This window comes from Pyrenophora tritici-repentis, chromosome 1 (assembly GCF_003171515.1).
Source record: "Pyrenophora tritici-repentis strain M4 chromosome 1, whole genome shotgun sequence".
Classification (NCBI taxonomy): Eukaryota; Fungi; Ascomycota; class Dothideomycetes; order Pleosporales; family Pleosporaceae; genus Pyrenophora; species Pyrenophora tritici-repentis.
The window spans coordinates 8,662,778-8,683,651 of NC_089390.1; the positions used below are offsets into that span (position 1 = coordinate 8,662,778).

The 20,874-nt window shown below is 50.7% G+C and overlaps 13 protein-coding genes across 13 annotated transcripts; 5 read left to right on the top strand and 8 right to left on the bottom strand.

Moving 5' to 3' along the window:
- Positions 1–23: 23 nt before the first annotated feature.
- PtrM4_033470 (GabT, 4-aminobutyrate aminotransferase and related aminotransferase) lies at positions 24–1,454 on the bottom strand (the record flags this gene model as incomplete). Its single annotated transcript, XM_066104046.1, has 2 exons — positions 24–1,247; positions 1,302–1,454. The coding sequence occupies 2 exons, from the start codon at positions 1,452–1,454 to the stop codon at positions 24–26; spliced, it is 1,377 nt and encodes a 458-aa protein (XP_065966248.1).
- Positions 1,455–1,899: 445 nt separating this feature from the next.
- On the bottom strand, positions 1,900–2,835 carry PtrM4_033480 (FabG, Dehydrogenase with different specificities (related to short-chain alcohol dehydrogenase); the record flags this gene model as incomplete). Its single annotated transcript, XM_066104047.1, has 3 exons — positions 1,900–2,137; positions 2,188–2,467; positions 2,520–2,835. The coding sequence occupies 3 exons, from the start codon at positions 2,833–2,835 to the stop codon at positions 1,900–1,902; spliced, it is 834 nt and encodes a 277-aa protein (XP_065966249.1).
- A 1,967-nt stretch (positions 2,836–4,802) lies between these two features.
- Positions 4,803–5,021, top strand: PtrM4_033490 (uncharacterized protein; the record flags this gene model as incomplete). The annotated part of the gene is made up of 1 exon (XM_001939173.2): positions 4,803–5,021. One exon carries the CDS (start codon positions 4,803–4,805, stop codon positions 5,019–5,021), a length of 219 nt encoding a protein of 72 aa, XP_001939208.2.
- Positions 5,022–5,886: 865 nt separating this feature from the next.
- On the top strand, positions 5,887–6,870 carry PtrM4_033500 (zf-MYND multi-domain protein; the record flags this gene model as incomplete). Its single annotated transcript, XM_001939174.1, has 1 exon — positions 5,887–6,870. One exon carries the CDS (start codon positions 5,887–5,889, stop codon positions 6,868–6,870), a length of 984 nt encoding a protein of 327 aa, XP_001939209.1.
- Positions 6,871–7,043: 173 nt separating this feature from the next.
- On the bottom strand, positions 7,044–7,160 carry PtrM4_033510 (uncharacterized protein; the record flags this gene model as incomplete). The annotated part of the gene is made up of 1 exon (XM_066104048.1): positions 7,044–7,160. The coding sequence occupies one exon, from the start codon at positions 7,158–7,160 to the stop codon at positions 7,044–7,046; it is 117 nt and encodes a 38-aa protein (XP_065966250.1).
- A 611-nt stretch (positions 7,161–7,771) lies between these two features.
- Positions 7,772–8,349, bottom strand: PtrM4_033520 (uncharacterized protein; the record flags this gene model as incomplete). Its single annotated transcript, XM_066104049.1, has 3 exons — positions 7,772–7,937; positions 7,994–8,135; positions 8,184–8,349. The coding sequence occupies 3 exons, from the start codon at positions 8,347–8,349 to the stop codon at positions 7,772–7,774; spliced, it is 474 nt and encodes a 157-aa protein (XP_065966251.1).
- A 798-nt stretch (positions 8,350–9,147) lies between these two features.
- Positions 9,148–10,961, bottom strand: PtrM4_033530 (GroL, Chaperonin GroEL (HSP60 family); the record flags this gene model as incomplete). The annotated part of the gene is made up of 3 exons (XM_001939176.2): positions 9,148–9,543; positions 9,596–10,869; positions 10,919–10,961. 3 exons carry the CDS (start codon positions 10,959–10,961, stop codon positions 9,148–9,150), a joined length of 1,713 nt encoding a protein of 570 aa, XP_001939211.1.
- Positions 10,962–11,422: 461 nt separating this feature from the next.
- Positions 11,423–13,266, top strand: PtrM4_033540 (ProS, Prolyl-tRNA synthetase; the record flags this gene model as incomplete). The annotated part of the gene is made up of 4 exons (XM_066104050.1): positions 11,423–11,560; positions 11,604–12,051; positions 12,102–12,585; positions 12,633–13,266. 4 exons carry the CDS (start codon positions 11,423–11,425, stop codon positions 13,264–13,266), a joined length of 1,704 nt encoding a protein of 567 aa, XP_065966252.1.
- A 1,535-nt stretch (positions 13,267–14,801) lies between these two features.
- PtrM4_033550 (DUF1421 domain containing protein) lies at positions 14,802–15,203 on the top strand (the record flags this gene model as incomplete). Its single annotated transcript, XM_001939178.1, has 1 exon — positions 14,802–15,203. One exon carries the CDS (start codon positions 14,802–14,804, stop codon positions 15,201–15,203), a length of 402 nt encoding a protein of 133 aa, XP_001939213.1.
- A 589-nt stretch (positions 15,204–15,792) lies between these two features.
- On the bottom strand, positions 15,793–17,386 carry PtrM4_033560 (putative 26s proteasome complex ubiquitin receptor subunit rpn13 protein; the record flags this gene model as incomplete). The annotated part of the gene is made up of 4 exons (XM_001939179.2): positions 15,793–16,348; positions 16,658–17,159; positions 17,206–17,281; positions 17,336–17,386. The coding sequence occupies 4 exons, from the start codon at positions 17,384–17,386 to the stop codon at positions 15,793–15,795; spliced, it is 1,185 nt and encodes a 394-aa protein (XP_001939214.1).
- Positions 17,387–17,613: 227 nt separating this feature from the next.
- PtrM4_033570 (60S ribosomal protein eL6) lies at positions 17,614–18,431 on the top strand (the record flags this gene model as incomplete). Its single annotated transcript, XM_001939180.2, has 3 exons — positions 17,614–17,742; positions 17,893–18,228; positions 18,279–18,431. The coding sequence occupies 3 exons, from the start codon at positions 17,614–17,616 to the stop codon at positions 18,429–18,431; spliced, it is 618 nt and encodes a 205-aa protein (XP_001939215.1).
- Positions 18,432–18,886: 455 nt separating this feature from the next.
- PtrM4_033580 (uncharacterized protein) lies at positions 18,887–19,988 on the bottom strand (the record flags this gene model as incomplete). Its single annotated transcript, XM_001939181.2, has 2 exons — positions 18,887–19,420; positions 19,476–19,988. The coding sequence occupies 2 exons, from the start codon at positions 19,986–19,988 to the stop codon at positions 18,887–18,889; spliced, it is 1,047 nt and encodes a 348-aa protein (XP_001939216.2).
- Positions 19,989–20,539: 551 nt separating this feature from the next.
- PtrM4_033590 (uncharacterized protein) lies at positions 20,540–20,806 on the bottom strand (the record flags this gene model as incomplete). Its single annotated transcript, XM_066104051.1, has 2 exons — positions 20,540–20,647; positions 20,699–20,806. The coding sequence occupies 2 exons, from the start codon at positions 20,804–20,806 to the stop codon at positions 20,540–20,542; spliced, it is 216 nt and encodes a 71-aa protein (XP_065966253.1).
- Between the last annotated feature and the right edge of the window lie 68 nt (positions 20,807–20,874).

A 20,874-nucleotide genomic window follows, 5' to 3' on the forward strand; every position in this document is an offset into this window, starting at 1 on the left:
TTATCGTGTAGACTATGCTTGACTCAGAGCTGTGCAACGACAGACAAATTATCCGTATATAGCGGCATTGTGCCAGGAGTCATTCTCAGAGCCTCCTCAATGATTGACAACGCGAGATCGAGCTGCTCTTCTGTGACAGTGATTGGAGGCGCAACCCGAAAGACCCCACCAAACGATGCCATAGTGGCCAGTTGAGACCACAGCCCCATTTCCATCATCTTGTTTGATACTGCCCTACCCACTTCCGGGGCCCCAACTTTCGTCTTCCTGTCGGCAACAATCTCAACTCCCGCCATGAGACCACGACCACGAACGTCACCGATGCAGCCATATCGTGACTGAAGGTGTCTGAGACCAGCTTGAAGCTTGATTCCGAGCCTCTTAGAGCGAGCACACAGGTCATCTCTGATGACGATTTCGAGGACTTTGTCGCCTACAGCTGCTGGTAGAGGATCGTTGATGTGTGTAGTGTAGAACAAGAAGCCATTTTCTTTGGCATGCTGAGCGATGGGATTCGATGTTAGAACCGCGCTAAGTGGAATGCCGTTTCCAAGCGTCTTGCTGAGAGTGAGAATGTCAGGAACCACACCCTCATCTTCGGGATGATGTGCAAAGGCAAACATATCTCCTGCTCTGCCAAGTGCTGTTTGCGCCTCGTCGACGATGAGTAACATACTCCTCGCCTCACAATGCTTCTTCAAGGCCTTCAGATACCCGGGTGGAAGCTCCAACATGCCACCACTCGATAATATAGGCTCAACAATGACTGCTGCAAGTGATCCGCAAGACTGCTTGTCCAAAAGGTCAAAGCCATAGTCCAGCTCAGTCGCCCAGTCATATGTTCCGTCTGGATTTCTGAAGATCGAACGGTACGCATTAGGAGTCGGAAGCGCAAGATTGCCGGCCATGTTAGGTCCATAACCTGAACGACCAGCATGATACTGAGCACCGAGCGATGCGCCAGTCATACCATGCCAGGATGCTGCCAGACCAACAATCTCGAATTTCCCAGTGTAAAACTTGGCTAAACGGATAGCCGCTTCGTTGCTCTCCCCTCCAGTGCTCAAAAAGAACGCTTTATCGAGACCAGCGGGTGCAACATCAGTAAGTCGTTTCGCAAGGTTAATGACTGGAGGGCTAATCATGCCACTGAAGAGGTGGTCAAGGTGTTGCGCGTGGTCATTTACCACCTTCACAACTTCGGGATGACCATGGCCTATCAAAGTGCTCATCTGACCAGACGTGAACTGCACCCTGAAATCAGCGTGGAATCATGGAGAGAAGGCGGAATTGCAACATACGTCCATCATCCGATGACCAGAGGCTGTCTCAACATAGATGCCCTTAGTAGAGGTAATGATCTCAGGGTGGAAGTCGGTCCCGTAGGTAAGTAAACATTCATCGGCGTCGCGTTGGAGCTGCTCAATATTGGCATTGTCATACGGTCGAGACATGATGATAAAGATGTTCAGTTGCTGTGAGCCAGCCTGGAGAGCATGACTTCATGGGCTATATATATCGCGTCGTTATCACAGGTAGTGTACAAATACACGCCCGTTATCGCGCGGGGTGAACGCATATACAGGGTGTATCATGATGTTTTCCGTCGGAGACGCATGGAAACTGGCTTCCGACGGAGACGACGAACAGTAGCTCGATACGGGAATTACTAATTTAGGTAAGCGTCAGGTACGGGTCGCGGCTTGAAGGCGATAACCAGAGCGTGAAAGTCGCGATTTCAGCAGAATGCATATCAACAACAATACCTAGGTAGTCTGAAAACAGCACATTGCGGAAGATGCGTGTCAATAGTAGTTGAGGCGTAATAGTACGGTGGCCAAAGATCCTGTTCATAATAACCGCCGCGCCTGTGCACCTCCACAATACGGTAGCGCCTTCTCACCCTGAGCTATAGGTACTAGCAAAGCCACCTTCCAACCAACCCCCATCAATGAACCACGTCGCTTTGGTGACGTGCGCGGCCTCATCACCAAGTAAAAATGCGATCGAGCCGGCTATCTCCCACGTTTCCGGAAGTTCACGCTTCAGAATGCACGGAATATCATCCTTGTTCAGATAGAACTCCCCAGCGGCCGAGTGGAGTGGCTTGGTCATCATCTCCGTATTGAAACATCCGCTGCTGATTATTAACTACCAAGCGATTATATACAAGGGAGATACACGTACGGGCATAAAGCATTGACTCTCACTCGTCTGGATGCTCCCTCGAAAGCAGCCACTTTAGTCAGCCCGATGAGGGCATGCTTCGCAGCGACATATGCCGACGTGCCGTATGCCCCATATTGGCTGGCGATGCTTCCGACGTTCACAATCGAACCGCCGTCCTTTATCATCTTCATTTCTTCTTTCAGACAATGGAATGTCCCCATGACGTTCACATTGATCAGCTTCGCGAAGTATTCGGGGTCCAAATCTGTGATTGGGAAGACTTCACGTTGCTCCACCGCTACACTATCAGCAAACAATTCATCGAAACCTGACAGGACAATGGTACTTACCTGCAACGTTGGCGGCACCGTCTAATTTTCCAAACCTGGCCACAGTCTCTTGGATCCATGACCGTACACTACCCAGATTGGCAATATCGACAGCACATGTCCAGTACCGGTCTTTCGCGTCTGGGAGCTCACTCTCTATCTCTTTGGCGGCCTTTGATAGATTCTCGGGTGATGTCGCACACATGGAAACCGTGGCGCCCCGAATCAGTAGGTATTTGCTGACAGCTAAGCCTAAGCCTCGACTGGCTCCGGTGACGGCAATGACCTTTCCTGAGAAAGGAAGCGGGTTGACCGCATACGGAAGAGAAGCGCTCATGTCTCAAGTGGTAACAGTGATTGTCTCAATGGTAACAGTGATGGGAAGATACAGAGTAGATGTACGCATGCGTTCGCGGAATCTGGCGGCTAACGATGAGTTAAAGTGAAACACTTACGGCCAACCTTAAACACTATTTGGCTGGCTTATTCTTAATTTTACGTACACCGTAATTAATTATACGCAGGCCTACGTATAGGCTGAGAATTCTAAGTTATAGCTACACTACCTGTAAGAAAGCTGCAATATTACAATAGCAACTACGCTGCAGTGCATGCAGGCTTTGCGCAGTGAGTTCCTGAGCCTGTGCCGCTACTGTAGCTGCTTTAGGAAATCCCCAGCTAGGGTCCGCATCCTCCATTACCAGCGATGGTCGTGAATGTTTTATTGAACCTCTGGAGACAATACAAATTGTTTCCCGATAGTTAAGAGAGGACCTGACCCACATGATCAATGACAGATTACAATCACACGGCCTGAGTCGACCGAGCGTCTCTCACCACGGCCCAATCATGGTGGTACATGACTTACCTAGGTCATATGCCTACACTGAGACTACTGTTTCCCACTTACCAGTGATCGACATCGTAGCTGACCACTTTGAAATGCTCTCTCACCTTGTATCTGCTAGCCTATATAAACGTGTCCCATCGTCACGGGTCTTAGCTCATCAATTCAGCCTGCTCAAATACCGAACAATTTGCAGTCTGAGCACCACCTTACTTACTACATTTACTCGCAACGTAAGTTTCAAAAAAGAATAGAAGATAATTGCCACTAACGGGTCTATATCCAGAAGATCGACAGGATGGGACGTGCGAAGCGCTACAATAGAGACCAGTTACTGGATATTCTCGAGAATCAGTGTCCAGAAGCCTTTGCAAAATTCCCAAAGGCAGACTCATTCGTCTTCACCAACACTGATGACGGTGACGCTGAAACAAGGACTTTCTTAAGCGTTGGCACAGTCATAGTTGTCAACAATCAAGCCAATCCAAGCTGAGGCGTTAGCTTGGATTGCTCGTTTTTTGAGGGCGTCGGCTTGGATTGTTGGGGCTAACAAGCTGAGATCGTGAGCTTGATTGAGGCTTGATTGATAGGCTTGATAGCCTGTACTACAGTAGCGCTAGCCTTTGTCGTCGTCCTAAGTCGCTAGCCCGCACAAAAGCTCCATATTGTCGTCGTCTGCTGCCTCCTCCCCACCACCTCGTTGTCGCCTCCGAGGCCAGCTCTTTGCCACCGTCGTACGTACTGTATTGCCGGCTTTAAGGGGTCGCCCAGCTCACTGAACAGGCGTTCACACTCACAGCTTGACGATGGGATAGAGAGTACGTCAAGCGCAAGCTTAATTAGGCTAGGGTAGCAATCGCGCATGCTCACCCAGTATTTGATAGAGTTATCTGCGTGTTCTGTACCTCTCTCGGCTACCGGCTCGCTGCGCTTCCACCTCTTAAACTCGTCCTTGTCGGCGGTGAGGCTGCTGACAGTACTAGGGTTGAGTATACTATCTATCGCGTCGTCTATATCGCTTGGGATCACTGCCGACAGCCTTACCGCGCGCGGTGAGGTGTTGTACTGCGCCTAGAGCGCCTAAAAGCTAGCGTTACTGGCCTCGAGCCAGTCAGGCTTCTTGGCCCACGCCTTAACCAAGCCCATTAAGCCGAACAATCAAGCTGACCCTCCTCAGCTTGGATTGCTAATAAATTAGTATAGGCGAGCTTGACTTGATGGGATTGATAGTTATCAAGCTATTAATTAAGCGCTTGCAAGCCGCTTGATTGTTGACAAGTCTGGGCACAGTGCTGGTTGAAACGAAGAAAGGTGGACCTTTGAAGCTGGGAGATAAGGCCTGGGTGGAAATCCTTGGTCCTTGCAAGCCCTGGTTACACGTACGCACGATTAATGGCGGATATGTGCACCCAGCAAGCCATCGTTATGTTCGCTGTGATGGGGTATTCGGCACACTCATGGACACAGCCGAAGTCTACGCCTGGGGCGATAACATGAAGACAATCGTGAGTTTCGCCTTCGTCTACGCTGGAAAGCGAGATACATACGGGGATTTTGACAACGGTAATGGCCTGCCGATATTGGTGAAGACTCTGGAAGACATCGCAGCATACGATGAGATCATTGAGAACAAGAGAAACGACAGCCATCTACCAATCGAAGAGAAGGAGAAGTGACAATCCATTCCAGAAGAGGGAGCTGCTTTCGAAGGGACTCATGTCTTCTATTGACCCTGGGATGAGCAAAACAGCTAAGAAGGAGCGTCCCGCCTAAGCTGCGTGGCATCTCCAAGGTGATTCAGACAGTTAGTATCTCGGATTAGCTTGCAAGACATATAGTGGCGATTTAATTCAACTTGTATTGGTCGAGCGTGGGAGCACGTAAGATCATGCGATGGAGGCGTACAGGGTTCAAATTGGAGACATGGAGAGACTGGGTGGATTATCTCACAGCCATGGTTGGCATACCGTCGGTTCAATAGGAAAGTTTACTTCTATCAGATGTTCAATTAAGAAATCTGATGTGAGATCTCCTTCCTACGTTTGTGTAAAATGACGTGACTCTATACTTTTCCCAACACACTATGCAAATAGAAGATTAGATGATCCTGCGTACTACGTTAGCTATTTGTGCAATGGAAACTTAGTCATCAAATTACAACTATTACAACGAGAGTCATTGCATTACAACAAGACCTTGAGAGTCATCAAGCAACCACGGTACTCGTGTGGAGTTGAACCGTACCATCAGACACAAGCCAACCGCAATTCAATGTCATTGAAAACCTCCGGATCAACCATCTTATCTATACCGCGATCATCAACTTGCGCGTAATCAAACAGCAATGGGAACTTTTTGTTGTAAGGAAACCTTGGCAAGGATGGATGGAATGTCTTTGCAAACAGAAGGTGAGCGTTTACGCTAAGACGGAACCGGCAAGAGGGTGTTGTCTAGCTCATCAAGGGCAGGAAGCCTGCGACATCATGGCCTCCCTTCTACTCCATTTCCCAAATCAAACATTTTTGAAAAAACATCACCATAATGAGTGATAGCGAAGAACCTCTCGATCTCTACGACATCGGCGTGTTGATGACTTATGAGCGAAACACGACCGAACCCCAGCTCCGCCACACAAAACTACGAGAGGTTGCCTTCCCGGGCAATCAACCAAAGACAGTCGCTCTCAATAGTCCCATAGAACAAGGCTGGAACAAGAACGCCTGCACCTGGATCATCGTCGAGGAGGAAAACCCTAGAAACCCAAGTGCACCCGATCTCCCCCAGGATTTTCTGCAAGAGGATAAGCGAGCTGGCAGTACGTTCTCAGACGAACAGCTGGAGACTCTTTTCTATCAAGCACGTAACCATGATGGATGTTACAAGGCTATTGGCCTTCTCCAACTCTTCTTCGGCTTATTCCCCGACGACACGAAATTGAGGGTTCGGCATGCACCCCTCAATAAACAGCCTGGCGAGTCTTACATCACGACGATCAACAGGCGCGTCATTATCGAGGAGGCGTTCCGCGAGCCGAAGCTCACAACTGCGATTGTTTCACTTCCAGAAGGGACTTTGCAAGTCAGTGGTCACCAGCCGCTATTGCCACACGCCGTCGTAGGTTTCTCGCCGCATGACAGCGCGACAGTTAAGACCTTCTTCGATCTGTCGTCTATGCAATTTGGCGACCTAGGACGGGGCCCTGGACCCAAAGGAAAACAGTTGTTTGCACTTGACACTCCAGAGGAGTTTGCGATACGGTTTAGTCACCTGGCCAGGGGTGCGGATCCCAGCCAAAGCCAGCACACCTTGGCGATCAGTGGTACACCGTTCGACGACTGGCTTTTGGAAGTCGCGATCCGGGTGAAGAAGAGGTGGGATAATAAAGACAAGGAAAAGTGGTGTGGGCATTGCGGGGCTCCCAAGCCAGTGTCCAAGTGCTCTGGATGTGGACAGGTGTATTATTGTGGGAAACAACACCAGAAACTGGCCTGGGGATTTCACAGGGGCTACTGCGCCAAAGCATAAGCTCAAAATCTCGTTATATGGGTATACGCATTATGATATCTGAATTTCTTCGTCGAACCGCACCACTAAGAGGCGCGTTGCAAATCCACTGCACTAGCCAATAAACAGTATCCTCTATGTAACATCCTGATGTGCCTGCAAAAGACTTGTGATGTCAAATTTCAACTCAAATCTCACATCCTCCCAGTAGGTAGCTCGTTGACATTTGCCGGAACAGGTGGCGGAGAAGCAGCAGGCGAATACTGTGGCACGGGACTAACTGGTCCGTTATCCGCATAGTAGGGATTCATCTGCACCGGGCTGGTCGCAGCAGGAGTTTTTTCTGGAGGCGGAACTGCATAGCCTCCTTGTTGGGGCGTAGCAGCATAGCTAGTATGAGCATTAGGATCGTAGAACTGGGGTGCCTGAGGAGCGTTTGGGTCGTAATGCGTGTGCTGTTGCTGTGGGGGAGGGATCTGCTGGACCTGCTGCTGAGGTGCGGGCTTCTGCTCTTGGTAGTACTGCACGGGCGCCGGTGGTGTTTGTTGTTGAGTTTGGGGTTGTTGCTGTGCTTGGGGCGCGTCAGTATTGGTGTTGTTGTTGTTGTTGTTGTTGTTGTTGGCTTGGTTGCGCTTCTTTCGCCTGAGGAGGAAAACGATCGCGAATATGATGGCGCCGAGCAGAACGATGCCGCCGACCACTCCGCCTGCAATAGCGCCGACTGGTGTACTCTTTTTCTTGTTGTTGTTGTTGGTCTTGATGCCTGCCGAGGGGGGTAGGACGTCGACGGGGTCAATTGAGGTTTCTGTAGAGCCGGATGCGCTAGTGATGCGGGTAAAGGATACTGATGCGGCATTGTTGGTTGATACTCTGGTACTTGCGCGTGTAGATGTGCCTTTGAATCGTACTGTTAGCATGGATCTCAATCTACTGTATGGGAATTCATGAGCATATCATCTTCAGGTGTTGTCATATAAATGACACCACCAGCCTCTGTCTTGTCATCACACCAGTAGTTGGTCAGTGGACGCTGATCATTGATGTCTGTTGCAAGTTCCCAGTAACTACATGTGCTACTCGCGCCACCACTAGACATCTGTGTAAGTAGTCATTCTTGAAGTGTACGCGGCTTGTGACAATGTACCAGTAAATCGAAGTAGTAGCAAAGACTGCGTAATCGTTCGAACAAGAGAAGAACTCGCAGACCGCTGTGGGATTGCAGATCTTGTATAGATCACCGGAGGTTGCGATGACCTGATTTTGGTCGTTTGCAGTAATGGTATCCCCTGGGCGATGTTAGACAGAACCAGTGTATGGTAGGTGTAGAATCCTACACTGTGTAGTCCCAGCCAGTTCTCCGACTGAGACGTAACCAATCGTGGTGACTGCCCTCTTTACGACTGGCGCAGGCGTTGTCGTGGCCATTGACGTGATTGTAGCGGCGACAGCATCTTGGATAAGAAAAGCGAACAGCAATGGACGGAGTGTAGTATGTGCCATTGTAATCGAGTCTAGAGTTGTTAAAAACAAATTATAAACAACTCATGAATAAGAGCAGACCTATTCAGCTAAGTACCCCCATATGTTGGGTAGCGAGCTATACGAGCATAGGTGCGCAGTAAGGCGTGCAGTGGCCCGCTGAGGCTTGCATGTCACAAGTATGATACGAAAAGAGAGTATTGGCGGGTAGATCAGCTGGATTGTTCGCGCCTCTACGTTCACCCACGATTGCGGCTGAAGATACATGTTGCAATCACAATGTTGCAAGGCTGTAACGTCCTCGGTAAGACCAGTTTAGATCTACTTGTACTGCTAGAGCAACAGTCAACAACACTTTCTCATTACTAGTTCTGCGCAGTGACATGACACAACGTACAACGTCAAGCGATGTAAAATAAAGGGTTGGCAGCGAATGTGGTGTAGCAACCAGCATGGGGAGGCGAGCTGAGCCTGAAGTTAACTTTGTACCCGCTTTTGCAGACATTTGATAGGTCACAGCAGCAGCCACAGAACACGTCCATTCCCTTCAAGGTGACCGCCAAGCACACATCGGACGCTTTCGCGGCGAATACGCTTCACCGGTAGGCAGAATAGTCTCATATAGACGTGGCACATTTGGCCCCTAAATTACATTTGCTTTGGTACCTCGGTGATGGCCTTGCCAGATTAGTAAGTGCTGATCATGGGGTGGAGCTTGTACAGCGCAATGTGCGCCTTGCACGTGGGTGTCGAAGCCTTCATTACGCTCTCGTTATCTTTTCATATCTATCTCTTCATTGCGCCGCCCTTGTGCGACTTCTAGTGTCCATGTCCATCGTCACCTCCGCCTTGCTCCTCTGGATCAAGTTTGATCAGGGTATCAATACGCATGATGGCTACGCATGCCTCCACTGCCGACTTCAATTGCTTGACTTTGCTCATACTGGGTTCAAGAACGCCGGCCTTTAAGCAATCATGTACCTTGCCGTTGGTCAAATCCAGGCCGTAGTTCTTGTAGTTCTTCGACTTTGCGAGTTGCTTGGCATCTTGCGATGATGGGTCCGCTGGGTTCACTGTGCGTTGCGAGAGAGCATGTCTTGATCGGAGATTAGCAACAAGCTCGGTGGCGTCCTTGGCTGCGTTGATGGCGAGAGTTTTGGGAATGGAAAGGAGAGACTGTGCAAAGGCAGCTATAGCCAGCTGTTCCCGAGAGCCCTGAAGAAAACATTAGCAGTGTTTAAGATGTACATGAGTTGAAATGACTTACGACTGAGGTTGCCCACTCTTCCAGGTAGATATGTAGAGCGGTCTCGACAGCACCTCCACCAGGGACAATACGTCCACTCTCCAGTGTGCGCTTGACGGCTGACAGGGAGTCGTGCACTGATCGCTCCATCTCATCCAAAGCATAGTCGTTCGCTCCTCGCAGAATAATGGACGCTGAAGAAAAGGCCTTGGTACCCTTGACCAGGATGCACTCGTCGTCGGAAATACGCTCTTGTGAAACCTCTTCGGCATGACCTAGGTTGGCTGCCTCGAACTTCTCATCGCCGTTTAGATCCGAAAGAGTGCTGACCAGGGTAGCTCCTGTGGCCTTTGCTATCCTTCGTAAATCCTCCTTCTTGCATCTTCGCACAGCCATGGCACCCTTCTCAATAAAGTGCTTCAAGCAAAGGTCGTCAATACCCTTGGTTGTCATGATGACGTTGGCGCCTGCCTTCAAGATCATCTCGATGCGCTCGGTGACGATGCCAGCCTCGCGCTCTCGGATCTTCTCTAGCTGCTCTGGGTCGTCGATGGTGATGTGTACGCCCAACTTCATGCGCTCCTTCTGCAGGTTGATGTCCAGGCAGGCAATCTTTGCGTCGGTGATGCGAGTCTTCATGGCTTGCGAAGCAACTGTGCAGTTCAAGGCGTATCCTTTGACTAGTATCGACTGGGTGGCACTCTGGCCGTGTGCCTTTAGGATGTTGACAGCCTTCACGGGGTACTTGATCTCGGCCTTGTTGTTTGTCATCTTGACGGCGGTCATGGCGTCCACGACCATGTTGGCAAAGAAGTCAGAGTCTGAGCCAATGATCTTGCTAGACATTGACGTCTTGGCAATGTTGACAAGTGAGTCCCGACCGAGTGCATCGACCTTTGTGCTGATGTTCTCGTTCATGTACTTGACTGCCTCCCTCAGGGCCAGCCTGTAGCCTGTGATGATGGTGGTGGGGTGTATCTTGTTCTTCATAAGCTCGTTTGCCCTCCTCAAGAGCTCGGCCGCTATTATGACGACTGAAGTTGTGCCATCTCCGACTTCCTTGTCTTGTTGTTGGGCCAGGTCGACGAGGATTTTGCCTGCGGGGTGCTCAATGTCAAGCAGACTGAGGATGGTAGCGCCGTCGTTGGTCACCGTCACGTCACCAATGTCGTCGACCATCATCTTGTCGAGACCCGAGGGCCCAAACGACGACTTGACGACATTGGAGATTGCCTGCGTCGCAAGCACGTTTTGGTCGCGAATGTCCTGTCCGCTGATTTTCTGGCCGCCGAGGACTGCACGTGTTAGCTTTCTGCCACCCAATCTCCACCTGTCCCAGCTTACACAGAGTTCCGCCGCTGCGAGACTGCTCGAAGATTCCTGCCATGTTGCTGTTTTATAGCTGTTCTGCTTTGTTGTTGCTGCCTCTACGCGGTCCAGAAATTCTCCAAGCACGCCCGCCCGCGTCGGCGAATTGTAGCTCCGCCGGTGCCAGTCGCGCTAAAGTGGACCCTTGCATTGATGACTCGGCTTCTACATTGGACCGTCGACTCATACATGACTGTAAGAAGACATATAGCTCTTACTCGTGCCTTGTTGACTGTTTCGTGACCCTTTCGCCGTCGCCCAACTTTTAACCATTCCACCTCAGATTGGCGTGTGTCAATTGCACGTAAGTATACCATTGTCGCGTGTTGATACCCCGCCCTGCCCCGCCAACACCGCCAATTCATGTCGCATGGAATCAACTCGCGTTGCTTGATTTCGCGACTGAAGGCACTTTGCGTCGCACTCTGTCAATAGTCTGTTTGTAAGCTCACTGACTCACGCTTCTCAAATAGATCCAACATGGCCGAAGCAACAGCAGCCGATGGCAAACTGAAGGATCTTTCCATCTCTGAGACGAAAAAGAGCAAGAAAGACGGCAACCCGCAAAAAGCCGCAAAGAAGCCCCAGCAGCAAAAGAAAAAGGTCTGCTTGACCCACGTGAGCGTTTTGAGAATCCAATGCGATATTGACTATGCGACAGATTGAAGGCTCAGTCTTGATAGGTATCGATGTCGCAAAGGAGGTTGATCTCGGAGACTGGTACCAGCAGGTCATCACAAAGGGTCAGATGATCTCGTACTACGACGTAGCCGGATGCTATATTCTTGAACCCGCCTCGTACGCTATCTGGGAGAACATCCAGAAATGGTTCGATGCCAAGATCAAGACGCTCAAAGTCCGAAATGCCTACTTCCCCATCTTCATCAGTGCCGACAACTTGGAGCGGGAGAAGGAGCACGTCGAGGGCTTTGCTGCCGAGGTCGCCTGGGTTACAAAGGGCGGCAAGTCCGATCTAGAGAAGCCTATCGCCGTGCGCCCTACTTCTGAAACCGCCATGTACCCATACTTTGCTCGCAAGATTCAGTCACATCGTGATCTACCCCTGAAGCTTAACCAGTGGAACAGCGTAGTTCGGTGGGAATTCAAGCGTACGTATACAGCTCCCTTGTCCAAGCAGTCATGCTTAACATGCACCTAGACCCCATGCCTTTCATCCGGACACGCGAGTTCTTGTGGCAGGAGGGACACACTGCGCATCTCACCCGCGAAGAAGCCAGCGCCGAAGTCTTGCAAATCCTGGACTGGTATTCCGATGTCTTCCAAAAGCTGCTCGCTGTTCCTGTCGTCAAGGGCATGAAGACAATCAACGAGAAGTTCCCCGGAGCCGACTATACCACCACCGTCGAAGGCTTTATTCCAGCTACAGGACGAGGAGTCCAAGCCGCAACATCGCATTGTCTCGGACAACACTTCTCCAAGATGTTCGACATCAAAGTTGAGGACCCCACTGCGAAGGAAGCTGGCAAGTCAGAGCACGTGCACGTCTGGCAAAACTCATGGGGTCTGACCACTCGTTCGATTGGTGTCATGATTCTGACTCACGGCGATAACCGAGGTCTAGTCATCCCTCCTAGGGTGGCTGAGGTCCAAGTTGTTGTCATCCCCGTCGGTGTCACAGCCAAGTAAGTCTGGCACTAATAATCACCAACTAGGATGCTGACCAGAGTAGGATGTCCGCTGAGGCGAAAGAGGAGCTATACAGCAAGGTCAAGAAGATTGCGGATGACCTGATCGAAGCAGGCGTCCGTGTCGAGACTGACTACCGCGAGGGTTACTCTCCCGGCTGGAAGTTCAACGACTGGGAGCTCAAGGGTATTCCTCTTCGTATCGAATTCGGCCCCAAGGATGCTGAGAAGGGCGTTGTCACCACCTCTCGCCGCGACATCGACGACAAGGACGCTGCGCGTGGCACAATCAGTGTCGACAATCTAGTCGAAGAGGTGCCTAAACTGCTCGAGCAGATTCAGGAAGATATGTTCCAGAAAGCTGACAAGCAGTTCCGTGACCACCGCATCCAGCTTACCAACTGGGACGACTTCGTCCCCACCCTCAACGCCAAGAACGTCATCTTGGTTCCCCACTGCGAGGGTGACAAGTGCGAGGACGAGGTCAAGGCAAAGAGCGCAAGGACTGCACTCGGAGACGATGTCGCTGAAGACAAGCAAGCTCCCTCCATGGGAGCAAAGAGCTTGTGCATTCCCTTTGACCAGCCTGAAGGCATCGAGCCCGGCAAGACCAAGTGTATCAACCCTGATTGCACAACGCCCGCTAAGAAGTGGATCTTGTTTGGACGGAGTTACTAGCTGTCTACCTTCCTATTCAAGTGTACTTTCTTGTGTGAGCATTTGGTGGCATGGAGTTTAGTGGCGCGGTGTTCGCGGCAAAGTGACGAGGCTGTTGTGGAACAGGCCACTGTCAAGTTTATATTGTTCAATCAAGACTCTAGCATAGTAGTAGAAAAGGATACTTAGCCTTTGTAACATAATGCAAGTAACTACTTAGCAAGACGTCTTTTACAATTCCTGTTACTATCTTATAAGAGAAAGAGTGAGATCGAAAAGAAAGGTGTATGTGTATAAGAAAAAGAGTTAAGAGAGGTAGGCTACCACTCTATATATACCTATAGTACCTTCTTAATCACTTAGGCGTAATTATCAGTGAAGAAGCTCTTGTTTAAAAATGTAATTGATAGTTCTTAGCTTAACTAGGTGTAGATAAAGTTAGTGTTGAGAATATCTGGGTTCAGTCCAGGGTAGAAGGTGCTTGAGAGTCACATGATGTGCTGGTGTGGCAGGCACTGCCCGGTGGGCAATAGCACCCACCACAACAGTGAGTTGTTTGACACTCAACATAAGAAACAATAAAATACGTTGCAGCCACCCCGCCTTGTCCCTCCTCCCACTCGGTTATCCATAGTAGTCATACTACTAGTGGGACCTTGTTCCAATAGTTAGTACTATAATCTAAGCGCATAGAGTAAGTTACAACGTAGGGCAAAAAGAAAAGTGTAAAAAAAGTATCAAAAGAAACTCTACGAGGAAGAAACGTGATTGAATACGTTTCTTGTTAGACCTTGCAACAGGCGTACCTGCCAAGGCCCGAACTCGTACCTCAGTGCCATGGGAATGCGAAAGGACAGCGTTGACCGAAGTGATTCCAACACCGAACCGGACAATCGCTTTATTACCCGGGGAGAATAATCACGAGTAGTACGGAGCGGTGTTTGAACACGCGGCCAGGGTGCTGACAAAGTATTCCGCAACCCATGCCACTAAAGATAGTCATTGCTCGATGGATGAAAGTAGAGTTATTAGATATATATACTGGCGTAGTTGAGAGTAGTTTAGGTGATGTTGAAGAGAGCTGTGGATATATGGTTGTGGTGGTTGCGTGGAGTGAAAGGGGTCTCACTGGCGGTCACTAGGCAACCCTGGAACTGCGTGGTTCCGCCCAATGAACAACACGTGGGTCTGCAAACGGACATCACCAAGCTAAGCAAGCGGACAAGTTAGCAATCATTCAGCCACTAAGGGTCTGCGACTTACCGTGAGCACCTCGCGCCAATCCCCACGACGGGCAATCTGTCTTTGTGCCGCACTGCCGGTACTCACCTATCCTGAGTTCGAAAATAAAACCGTGACTCTTATAAACACAGCTAAGTCCTGACTCACGCCTCCATTACAACTCCATTGCAGATCCATTACAGCCCTATTACAGCTCCATTACAGCTCGGCCGTACTCTCTGCAAGACAAGGCATCCACCATGTGCTACGCACTGCTCCAGGTATACGCCTGCAGCCACGAGAAGACAGTATGCAACACACCGTGCCCCCACGCCATGGCTACAGGTCTGCGACTTTCCAAGGCCGACGCTGCAATCACACGAGAGCTGTCGCGGTCGACTTCTGTCGTCTCGTCCATGGCGCCTGTAGCTGCTAATAGGAGCGATGTACAAGATCTGCCTTCGCAACGGATCGGGGACGTACAGGGCTATCCGGCGCTGCTGAGGATCGAATCTCAAGGTACTCCAGGACGGCAACAAAATGGAGCGCCTCCAGCATTCCGCTTCGTAGGCCAAGGTCAAGAGCCGTTTCCACCGCCGCCCAGCTATGCACAGCCCAGTCAAACGTCATCCATGCCATCCCAGCAGCCCTCGCCCACCTTTTCCACTCCAGGTACCTTGGTCAACCAATCTTTCGCGTCGGCTACACCTGCTGAATCTCAAGTTGACGACTGGTGAGTGACCTTATCCTACCTATCACGACCGTGCCAGCAACCATTACTAATCTCGTCCTACCTAGTGATATTGAACCAAATGTATGCGCCTACCACTTTCCACGCTACCTGCCGCACAGCCAATTTCCTTGCATGGTATGTTATTCGGAACCGAAGTGGGAGCTGTACCGGTCGAAGTGGATGGAATTGTATCGAAAACTGCATCCGAACGTCAAGCAAGAGGATATCGAGAGACTGAGTGGAGTGGCTGAGACCATGAAACTGTCTAGATAGACCGAGGCTGAGGAAGAGAGACATGAGAAAGAGAGAGGCATGTAACAATGCTGTATATCAATAAATGGGGCTTTTATCGCAGGCAAAGACCGAGACTGATTGATTCGGGTTTGGACTGGACAGGGTTGACCGTAACTTCAGAATACCTCTGCAAGGATGCAGGTATAGGATTGAAGAAGACAAAAATGAAAGAGACAGTCTATCCCCCTACCCTCGCTATGCAGTATCCATATTCGTGATCGTTTAAGCATGTACCATCAGTCGTATCGGCCGTAATCCAGTTCCGAAGCGTATCCAACACCCTACTTACGAGGTGAAATCTAGCTTGTGTCCATCTCATCACCGCCCTTCTTGTCCTTCTCGACGGTCTTCTTGACGCCCTCCAAAAATACCCTGATTGCATCGTCACCACCAAGCGGCATCCCTGCACCTCTCATATATCCGCCATTCTCAACGTCAATTTTCAGTGCTTGACTAACAGTCGGCAATGCGCCAGTCCTGAGAGCCTCAGTCAGACTGCCTAGAGCCGCCCTAAGCTGCGGCGCCCGTAGAATCCTGCCTAGGACCTCGACCTTCTCCTCTCGGCTCAGTGTTTGCATGGCCATTTGGGCAGTCTCGGAGTTGGGGTCAATCTGGTCAACGTCCTCGACTTCCGCTTCTAGTAGAAAGGGCGTCGTGGGGAGCTGTGCGCAGAGAGCGTCGATGACGTCATCGGATGCGTCCTGTACAGTAGGAAGGGTGTGCGAGGGCCACAGGAAGTCGAGGAGAGGTGCGAAAGGGGCAGATCGCTGTTGCTGCGAGCTGCTACCGGCGTTGCCGCCCTTGAGCGAGTTCATGAAATCGGCGACAATGGCCGAGACATCGCCTGATCCGGCTCTGTCAATACGTTAGCCATGTGCTTGTGTATTTCGGAACGCAGCAGAAGTGCGGGAGCGAGCGTGGCGGCGTGGCCAGTGGAAGACGTAGCAGGATGCTTATTTTCTATTGTTGTACATGAGCAGCCAGTGCCAATATGCCATATATGTTTGGATGGACTTATGCTTCTTTCCAAACGCCGTACCGTAACAGGATATCTTGTGAAACTTGCAAAGACCCTTCGGTGTAGTCTTCCACAGCAGCCCGAATCTTCGCGGAGAAGTCGACCGCGCCACGACGCCGCATATGATTCAAATAGACGGGACCTACGCTCGACCTCCATCAGCACCTCCCTCTCTAGACTCTTCGCCTTCTTCTCGAACATCACCTCCTGTAGCGTCAGCTCCTGCACCCCCCGTGCTACCATGGCGGTTCCGGCTAGACGAATGGTCAATGTCCTCCATGGTCTCATCCTCGTCGTTGCCGCCAGAAGAGTTGGAAATACCGGCAAGCTCAGCCTGAACGTCAATCTCTTCGCCTGTAAGGAGGAGGTCAACAACCTGTCCGATCTTGAGGTCGCGTTCGCTGAACCAGCTTGCGCCACGCGGGTGCTGCGACTTTGATTGTAACCAAAAGAGGTATCGCTGTGAGCTTGAGCTGAACTTGAGGACGAATATGCGACCGTCGGTGGGCGAATTGACGTGGTCCGAGTCTTCGGCGGAGTCTTTGCCAGTGTAAGGTTGGAAGGAGCCGTCGCCGGGAATCATGATGAGGTCGAGCTCAGACTGGTCAAGAGGCCTGTCACGGGGTCTCCAGCAAAAGTGCACGAATTCTGCAAATGTGAGTTGGTGTACAATGATCCATGGCTGCTAACAAACCATCTTCGCCCTGGTACAGATAGACGTAGCCAGGTGTCGGCACCGGCTTGACTGTCTGCTGGATGCCTTCTCCGCGCTGGTTCCATTGTCAGCCGCATGATGCAGCACTGCAGTAATATACGTGACTTACAGTGAGCTCGCACTGGCCTGCCTTGAAGGTGATGAGCGGTTGAATTGACATGTCTGCGTTGGTGTGTGGTGTGAGGCAATGATGTTCAAGCTACTGGCCATGTCCGGTGGAGCTCCACGCCCGAAGATGGCCAAAGCGGGGATTACATCAGCAGGCTCGGAACAATGTTCGGCCCGGTCACGCGTACGATTGGACAGCTTGGCACACACTGAACACCACGAAAATACGATTGCATCGCCAACACCACCGACCAGCACTAACGACCACAGCGAAACGAAATGGCGGCCACACAAGAGGACACGAAGCCCACCACCAAGAAGTTCTCCAAGGGGGAGAGGTCGATACCGCACCACTCGCAGAAGGCCAGCAAGTACTACCCTGCTGAGGACGTCGCTGTCCCCAAGAAGGTACGTTTGCGATAGCAGAAGGGAATGATGAAAGAGCAGGACTGCATTGGCATTGGGAAACATTCACTGCGATAGCATGCGGCGGTTGTGCTTTCGCCGAACTATGACCATGACAGAATCAATTGGAACTTCCACTAACTGCGACCCAAGGCCCGCAAGTCTGTCCGCCCTGCGAAGGTCCGCCAGTCTCTCCAGCCTGGTACCGTTGTCATCCTCCTTGCAGGTCGCTTCCGCGGCAAGCGCGTCGTTGTCCTCAAGCACCTGTCCCAGGGTGTCCTCCTTGTCACTGGTCCCTTTAAAGTCAACGGTGTTCCTCTCCGACGAGTAAATGCCCGATATGTCATCGCCACCTCCACCAGTGTCGATCTCAGCGGCGTAGACGAGACGGTTCTGGAGAAGGCCAGCCAGGACGGCTACTTCACCAAGGATAAGGCTGCCCACAAGCCTGGCGAGGATGCTTTCTTCAAGCAGGGCGAGAAGCCCGAGGTGCGTAAACATGACAATAGCGATATATGCAGAGCTGACAATTGCGACAGAAGAAGGAGACATCCAAGGACCGTGTCGAGGACCAGAAGGCCGTCGACAAGGCTCTTTTGGCTACCATCAAGAAGGAGGCTCACCTCGTCGACTACCTCGGTGCCAGCTTCAGCCTCCGCAGCTCAGACAGGCCTCACCAGATGGTCTTTTAAGCGACGGATCACGATCGGGCATTCGGCGTTCAGTGCATGGGATGAAAGATGACTTCGGCATACTGCAGCCGTACTAGCGAGGGTCAAAGAACCGCAGCGGCAGGGCAGCCAATTTTTTTTCATGGAGGAAACCGACGAGGCATTTACCATAAGACTTTATAACAAGCGAGCGAATCCGAGACGGTCCAAAACTGAATATTTGGTCTCCGCTTGCGTGATGTCATAGTCGGGCGTTCAATGGGCGCGGTATATACTGGGTGGTAATCGAGTCGAGTACTGATGCATGAAATAGAGATACAGGCGTTCCAATATTCGACCGATTGTTGCCCCGACTGCTACCTGACCTCCAAGCGAAATGACGTAAGGTTACCAGAAACGACAGCTACATGAACCACTTGCGCCCATCCAAACTAACCTTTGTTTAATACCATTATCATAGGTCTACCCTCACTGACCTACTTCTTTCCCCGCCCCTTCCTTCCTCTCCCAAACTTGCTTGCCAATCCATTCGCCGCCTCTCCCGCTCCATCAATAGTTTTGCTTGCCTTGCCCTCCACATTATGCTTCTCCATCTCCGCCTTTAGATCCTCTACAACGTCTTTGCCCAATGTTGTTCCGTGGCACCAGTCTAACACACCCAAGCACCCATAGTTACCCTCTCCTTCACTCATCATATGCGCATCGGCACGACGTGCCATGCCATTCAGCATGATGGTTGATGGAAGAACGTTGTAGCCAGAGTACACGAATGTTTCCTCAAGGCTAAAGATGGCGATCAGAACCAGGTAGGTGAGAATATGCATACGCATTGCGATAGCGGGAATATACAGAGGTACAAAGCGATGCAAAAGATGACACACAGGATGATCGTAGTTTGCAGCGAAAGAGTAGGGGATACGGATGTTGTGATGCCAAGTCTGATGCAAAGAGGCAAGCGCACCACCTGATGGGGCGTGTAGGAGGTGTGTGTGGATATAGTATTGAAGGATCTTGTTCGTCCATTAGCAAGTACCAATTTGAAAAGCAATTATATCGGTATCTTACATTCCGAGAAACAAGACCGATAACCCCCTGTTTGACCATGGTCCACGGGTTAGGTAAATGGTTCAACCCCCATCTACTCCCTTTGATAAGCAGCAAACTTCTCATCTGCAGCACGTCCGTCACAAGAAACTCAACGCCCGCTTGCAACGCAACGGTAAGTAATACGTTGGCACAACTCCACGCCACCACTCTTCTCACGCCTCTCGCGCCGCCCTTTTGGTTACTGGGGATACCCCATTGACCCTGGCTCTTGAATTCAATCGCTAGACTGGGTATCCCTATGTCGAAGAGCAGGAAAATGAGGCTGGGGATTATATACAGTGATAACCGGAGGACCATGGGCGCGATGAGCTCGAGCTGCAGCGGTGAATATGATGCGGCGATTGTCGTCCATGCTACGGAGAGGAAGATGAGGTTTAAGCCTGTGGACCAGGAGCTTAACATTGGTATGGCTAAGAATGAGCCTAGGGGTAAGGCGACGGGGGCTAAGAGGGATGATAGTAGGGCACCCATGTTTAGTCTTACTTGGGTGCAAATTTAGTAAAAACGGGTTAGAGAAAATGTTGGAGGTTATCATGTGAGAAAGCGGGCAACAATTTTGGTGGTGTTGAACATGTTGCGATGACGTAAGTTGGTCGGAGAACTTGGTTTCTGGCCGTAGGTTAGATGGATGGGAGCATGTGTGCCTGTTTTGGTGAAACAGGCCAAGTTCTAGTCTTGTGAGCATCGCAAAATGACTTGCGAAGAGTATATCTGGACTGAGCTGTATTTTCTGGACATATTCTCATTGATCGTGAAGGCTGCGCAATTATTCCCATCACCGCCTCATGCACGAGCTGGTCCTTGGGCTCCTCATCACAGCGTTCAGCGATTCCTACCATGACTCTTTCAAGTATCAGAGCTTAGCTACCGTCCTTTCGTTTTCGATAACACGCTGCATGCTGTTTGTGAGTCGCTCGTACTTCAACTGCCACGCAGCAGCCTGCTCTCTCGCCTCGCTCGACCTCTAGGGAAGAGATTTTTGCCGACTTTGTAAGTTCTTCGTCGTAGAATTCCATCAACGTTTACTCTAATAACGCCTTACTACTTTCTTGAAGACGCTCGTGCTCGTCCCGCAAACGCTGGGCGAAGACCTCAAAATCGTCTTTGATATGCTTCATGCGCTCCTCAAACTACCCATGGTCAGATTTGTATAACAATAGTTATGATGATGGTTGACTTACGATAATGCTACTGAAATCTTTGCCTTCGTCAGAACTCGCAGCTCCCATGTCAGAATCCGTATCTTCCTTGTCGCTGTTCTCTTCTTCGACACGCCACTCAGTGTTCATCTTCTTCCTATCCAGGCCTCTCGCAATATCCTAGCATACCGACGCAAAGTTTCGCTTGATACTAAAAG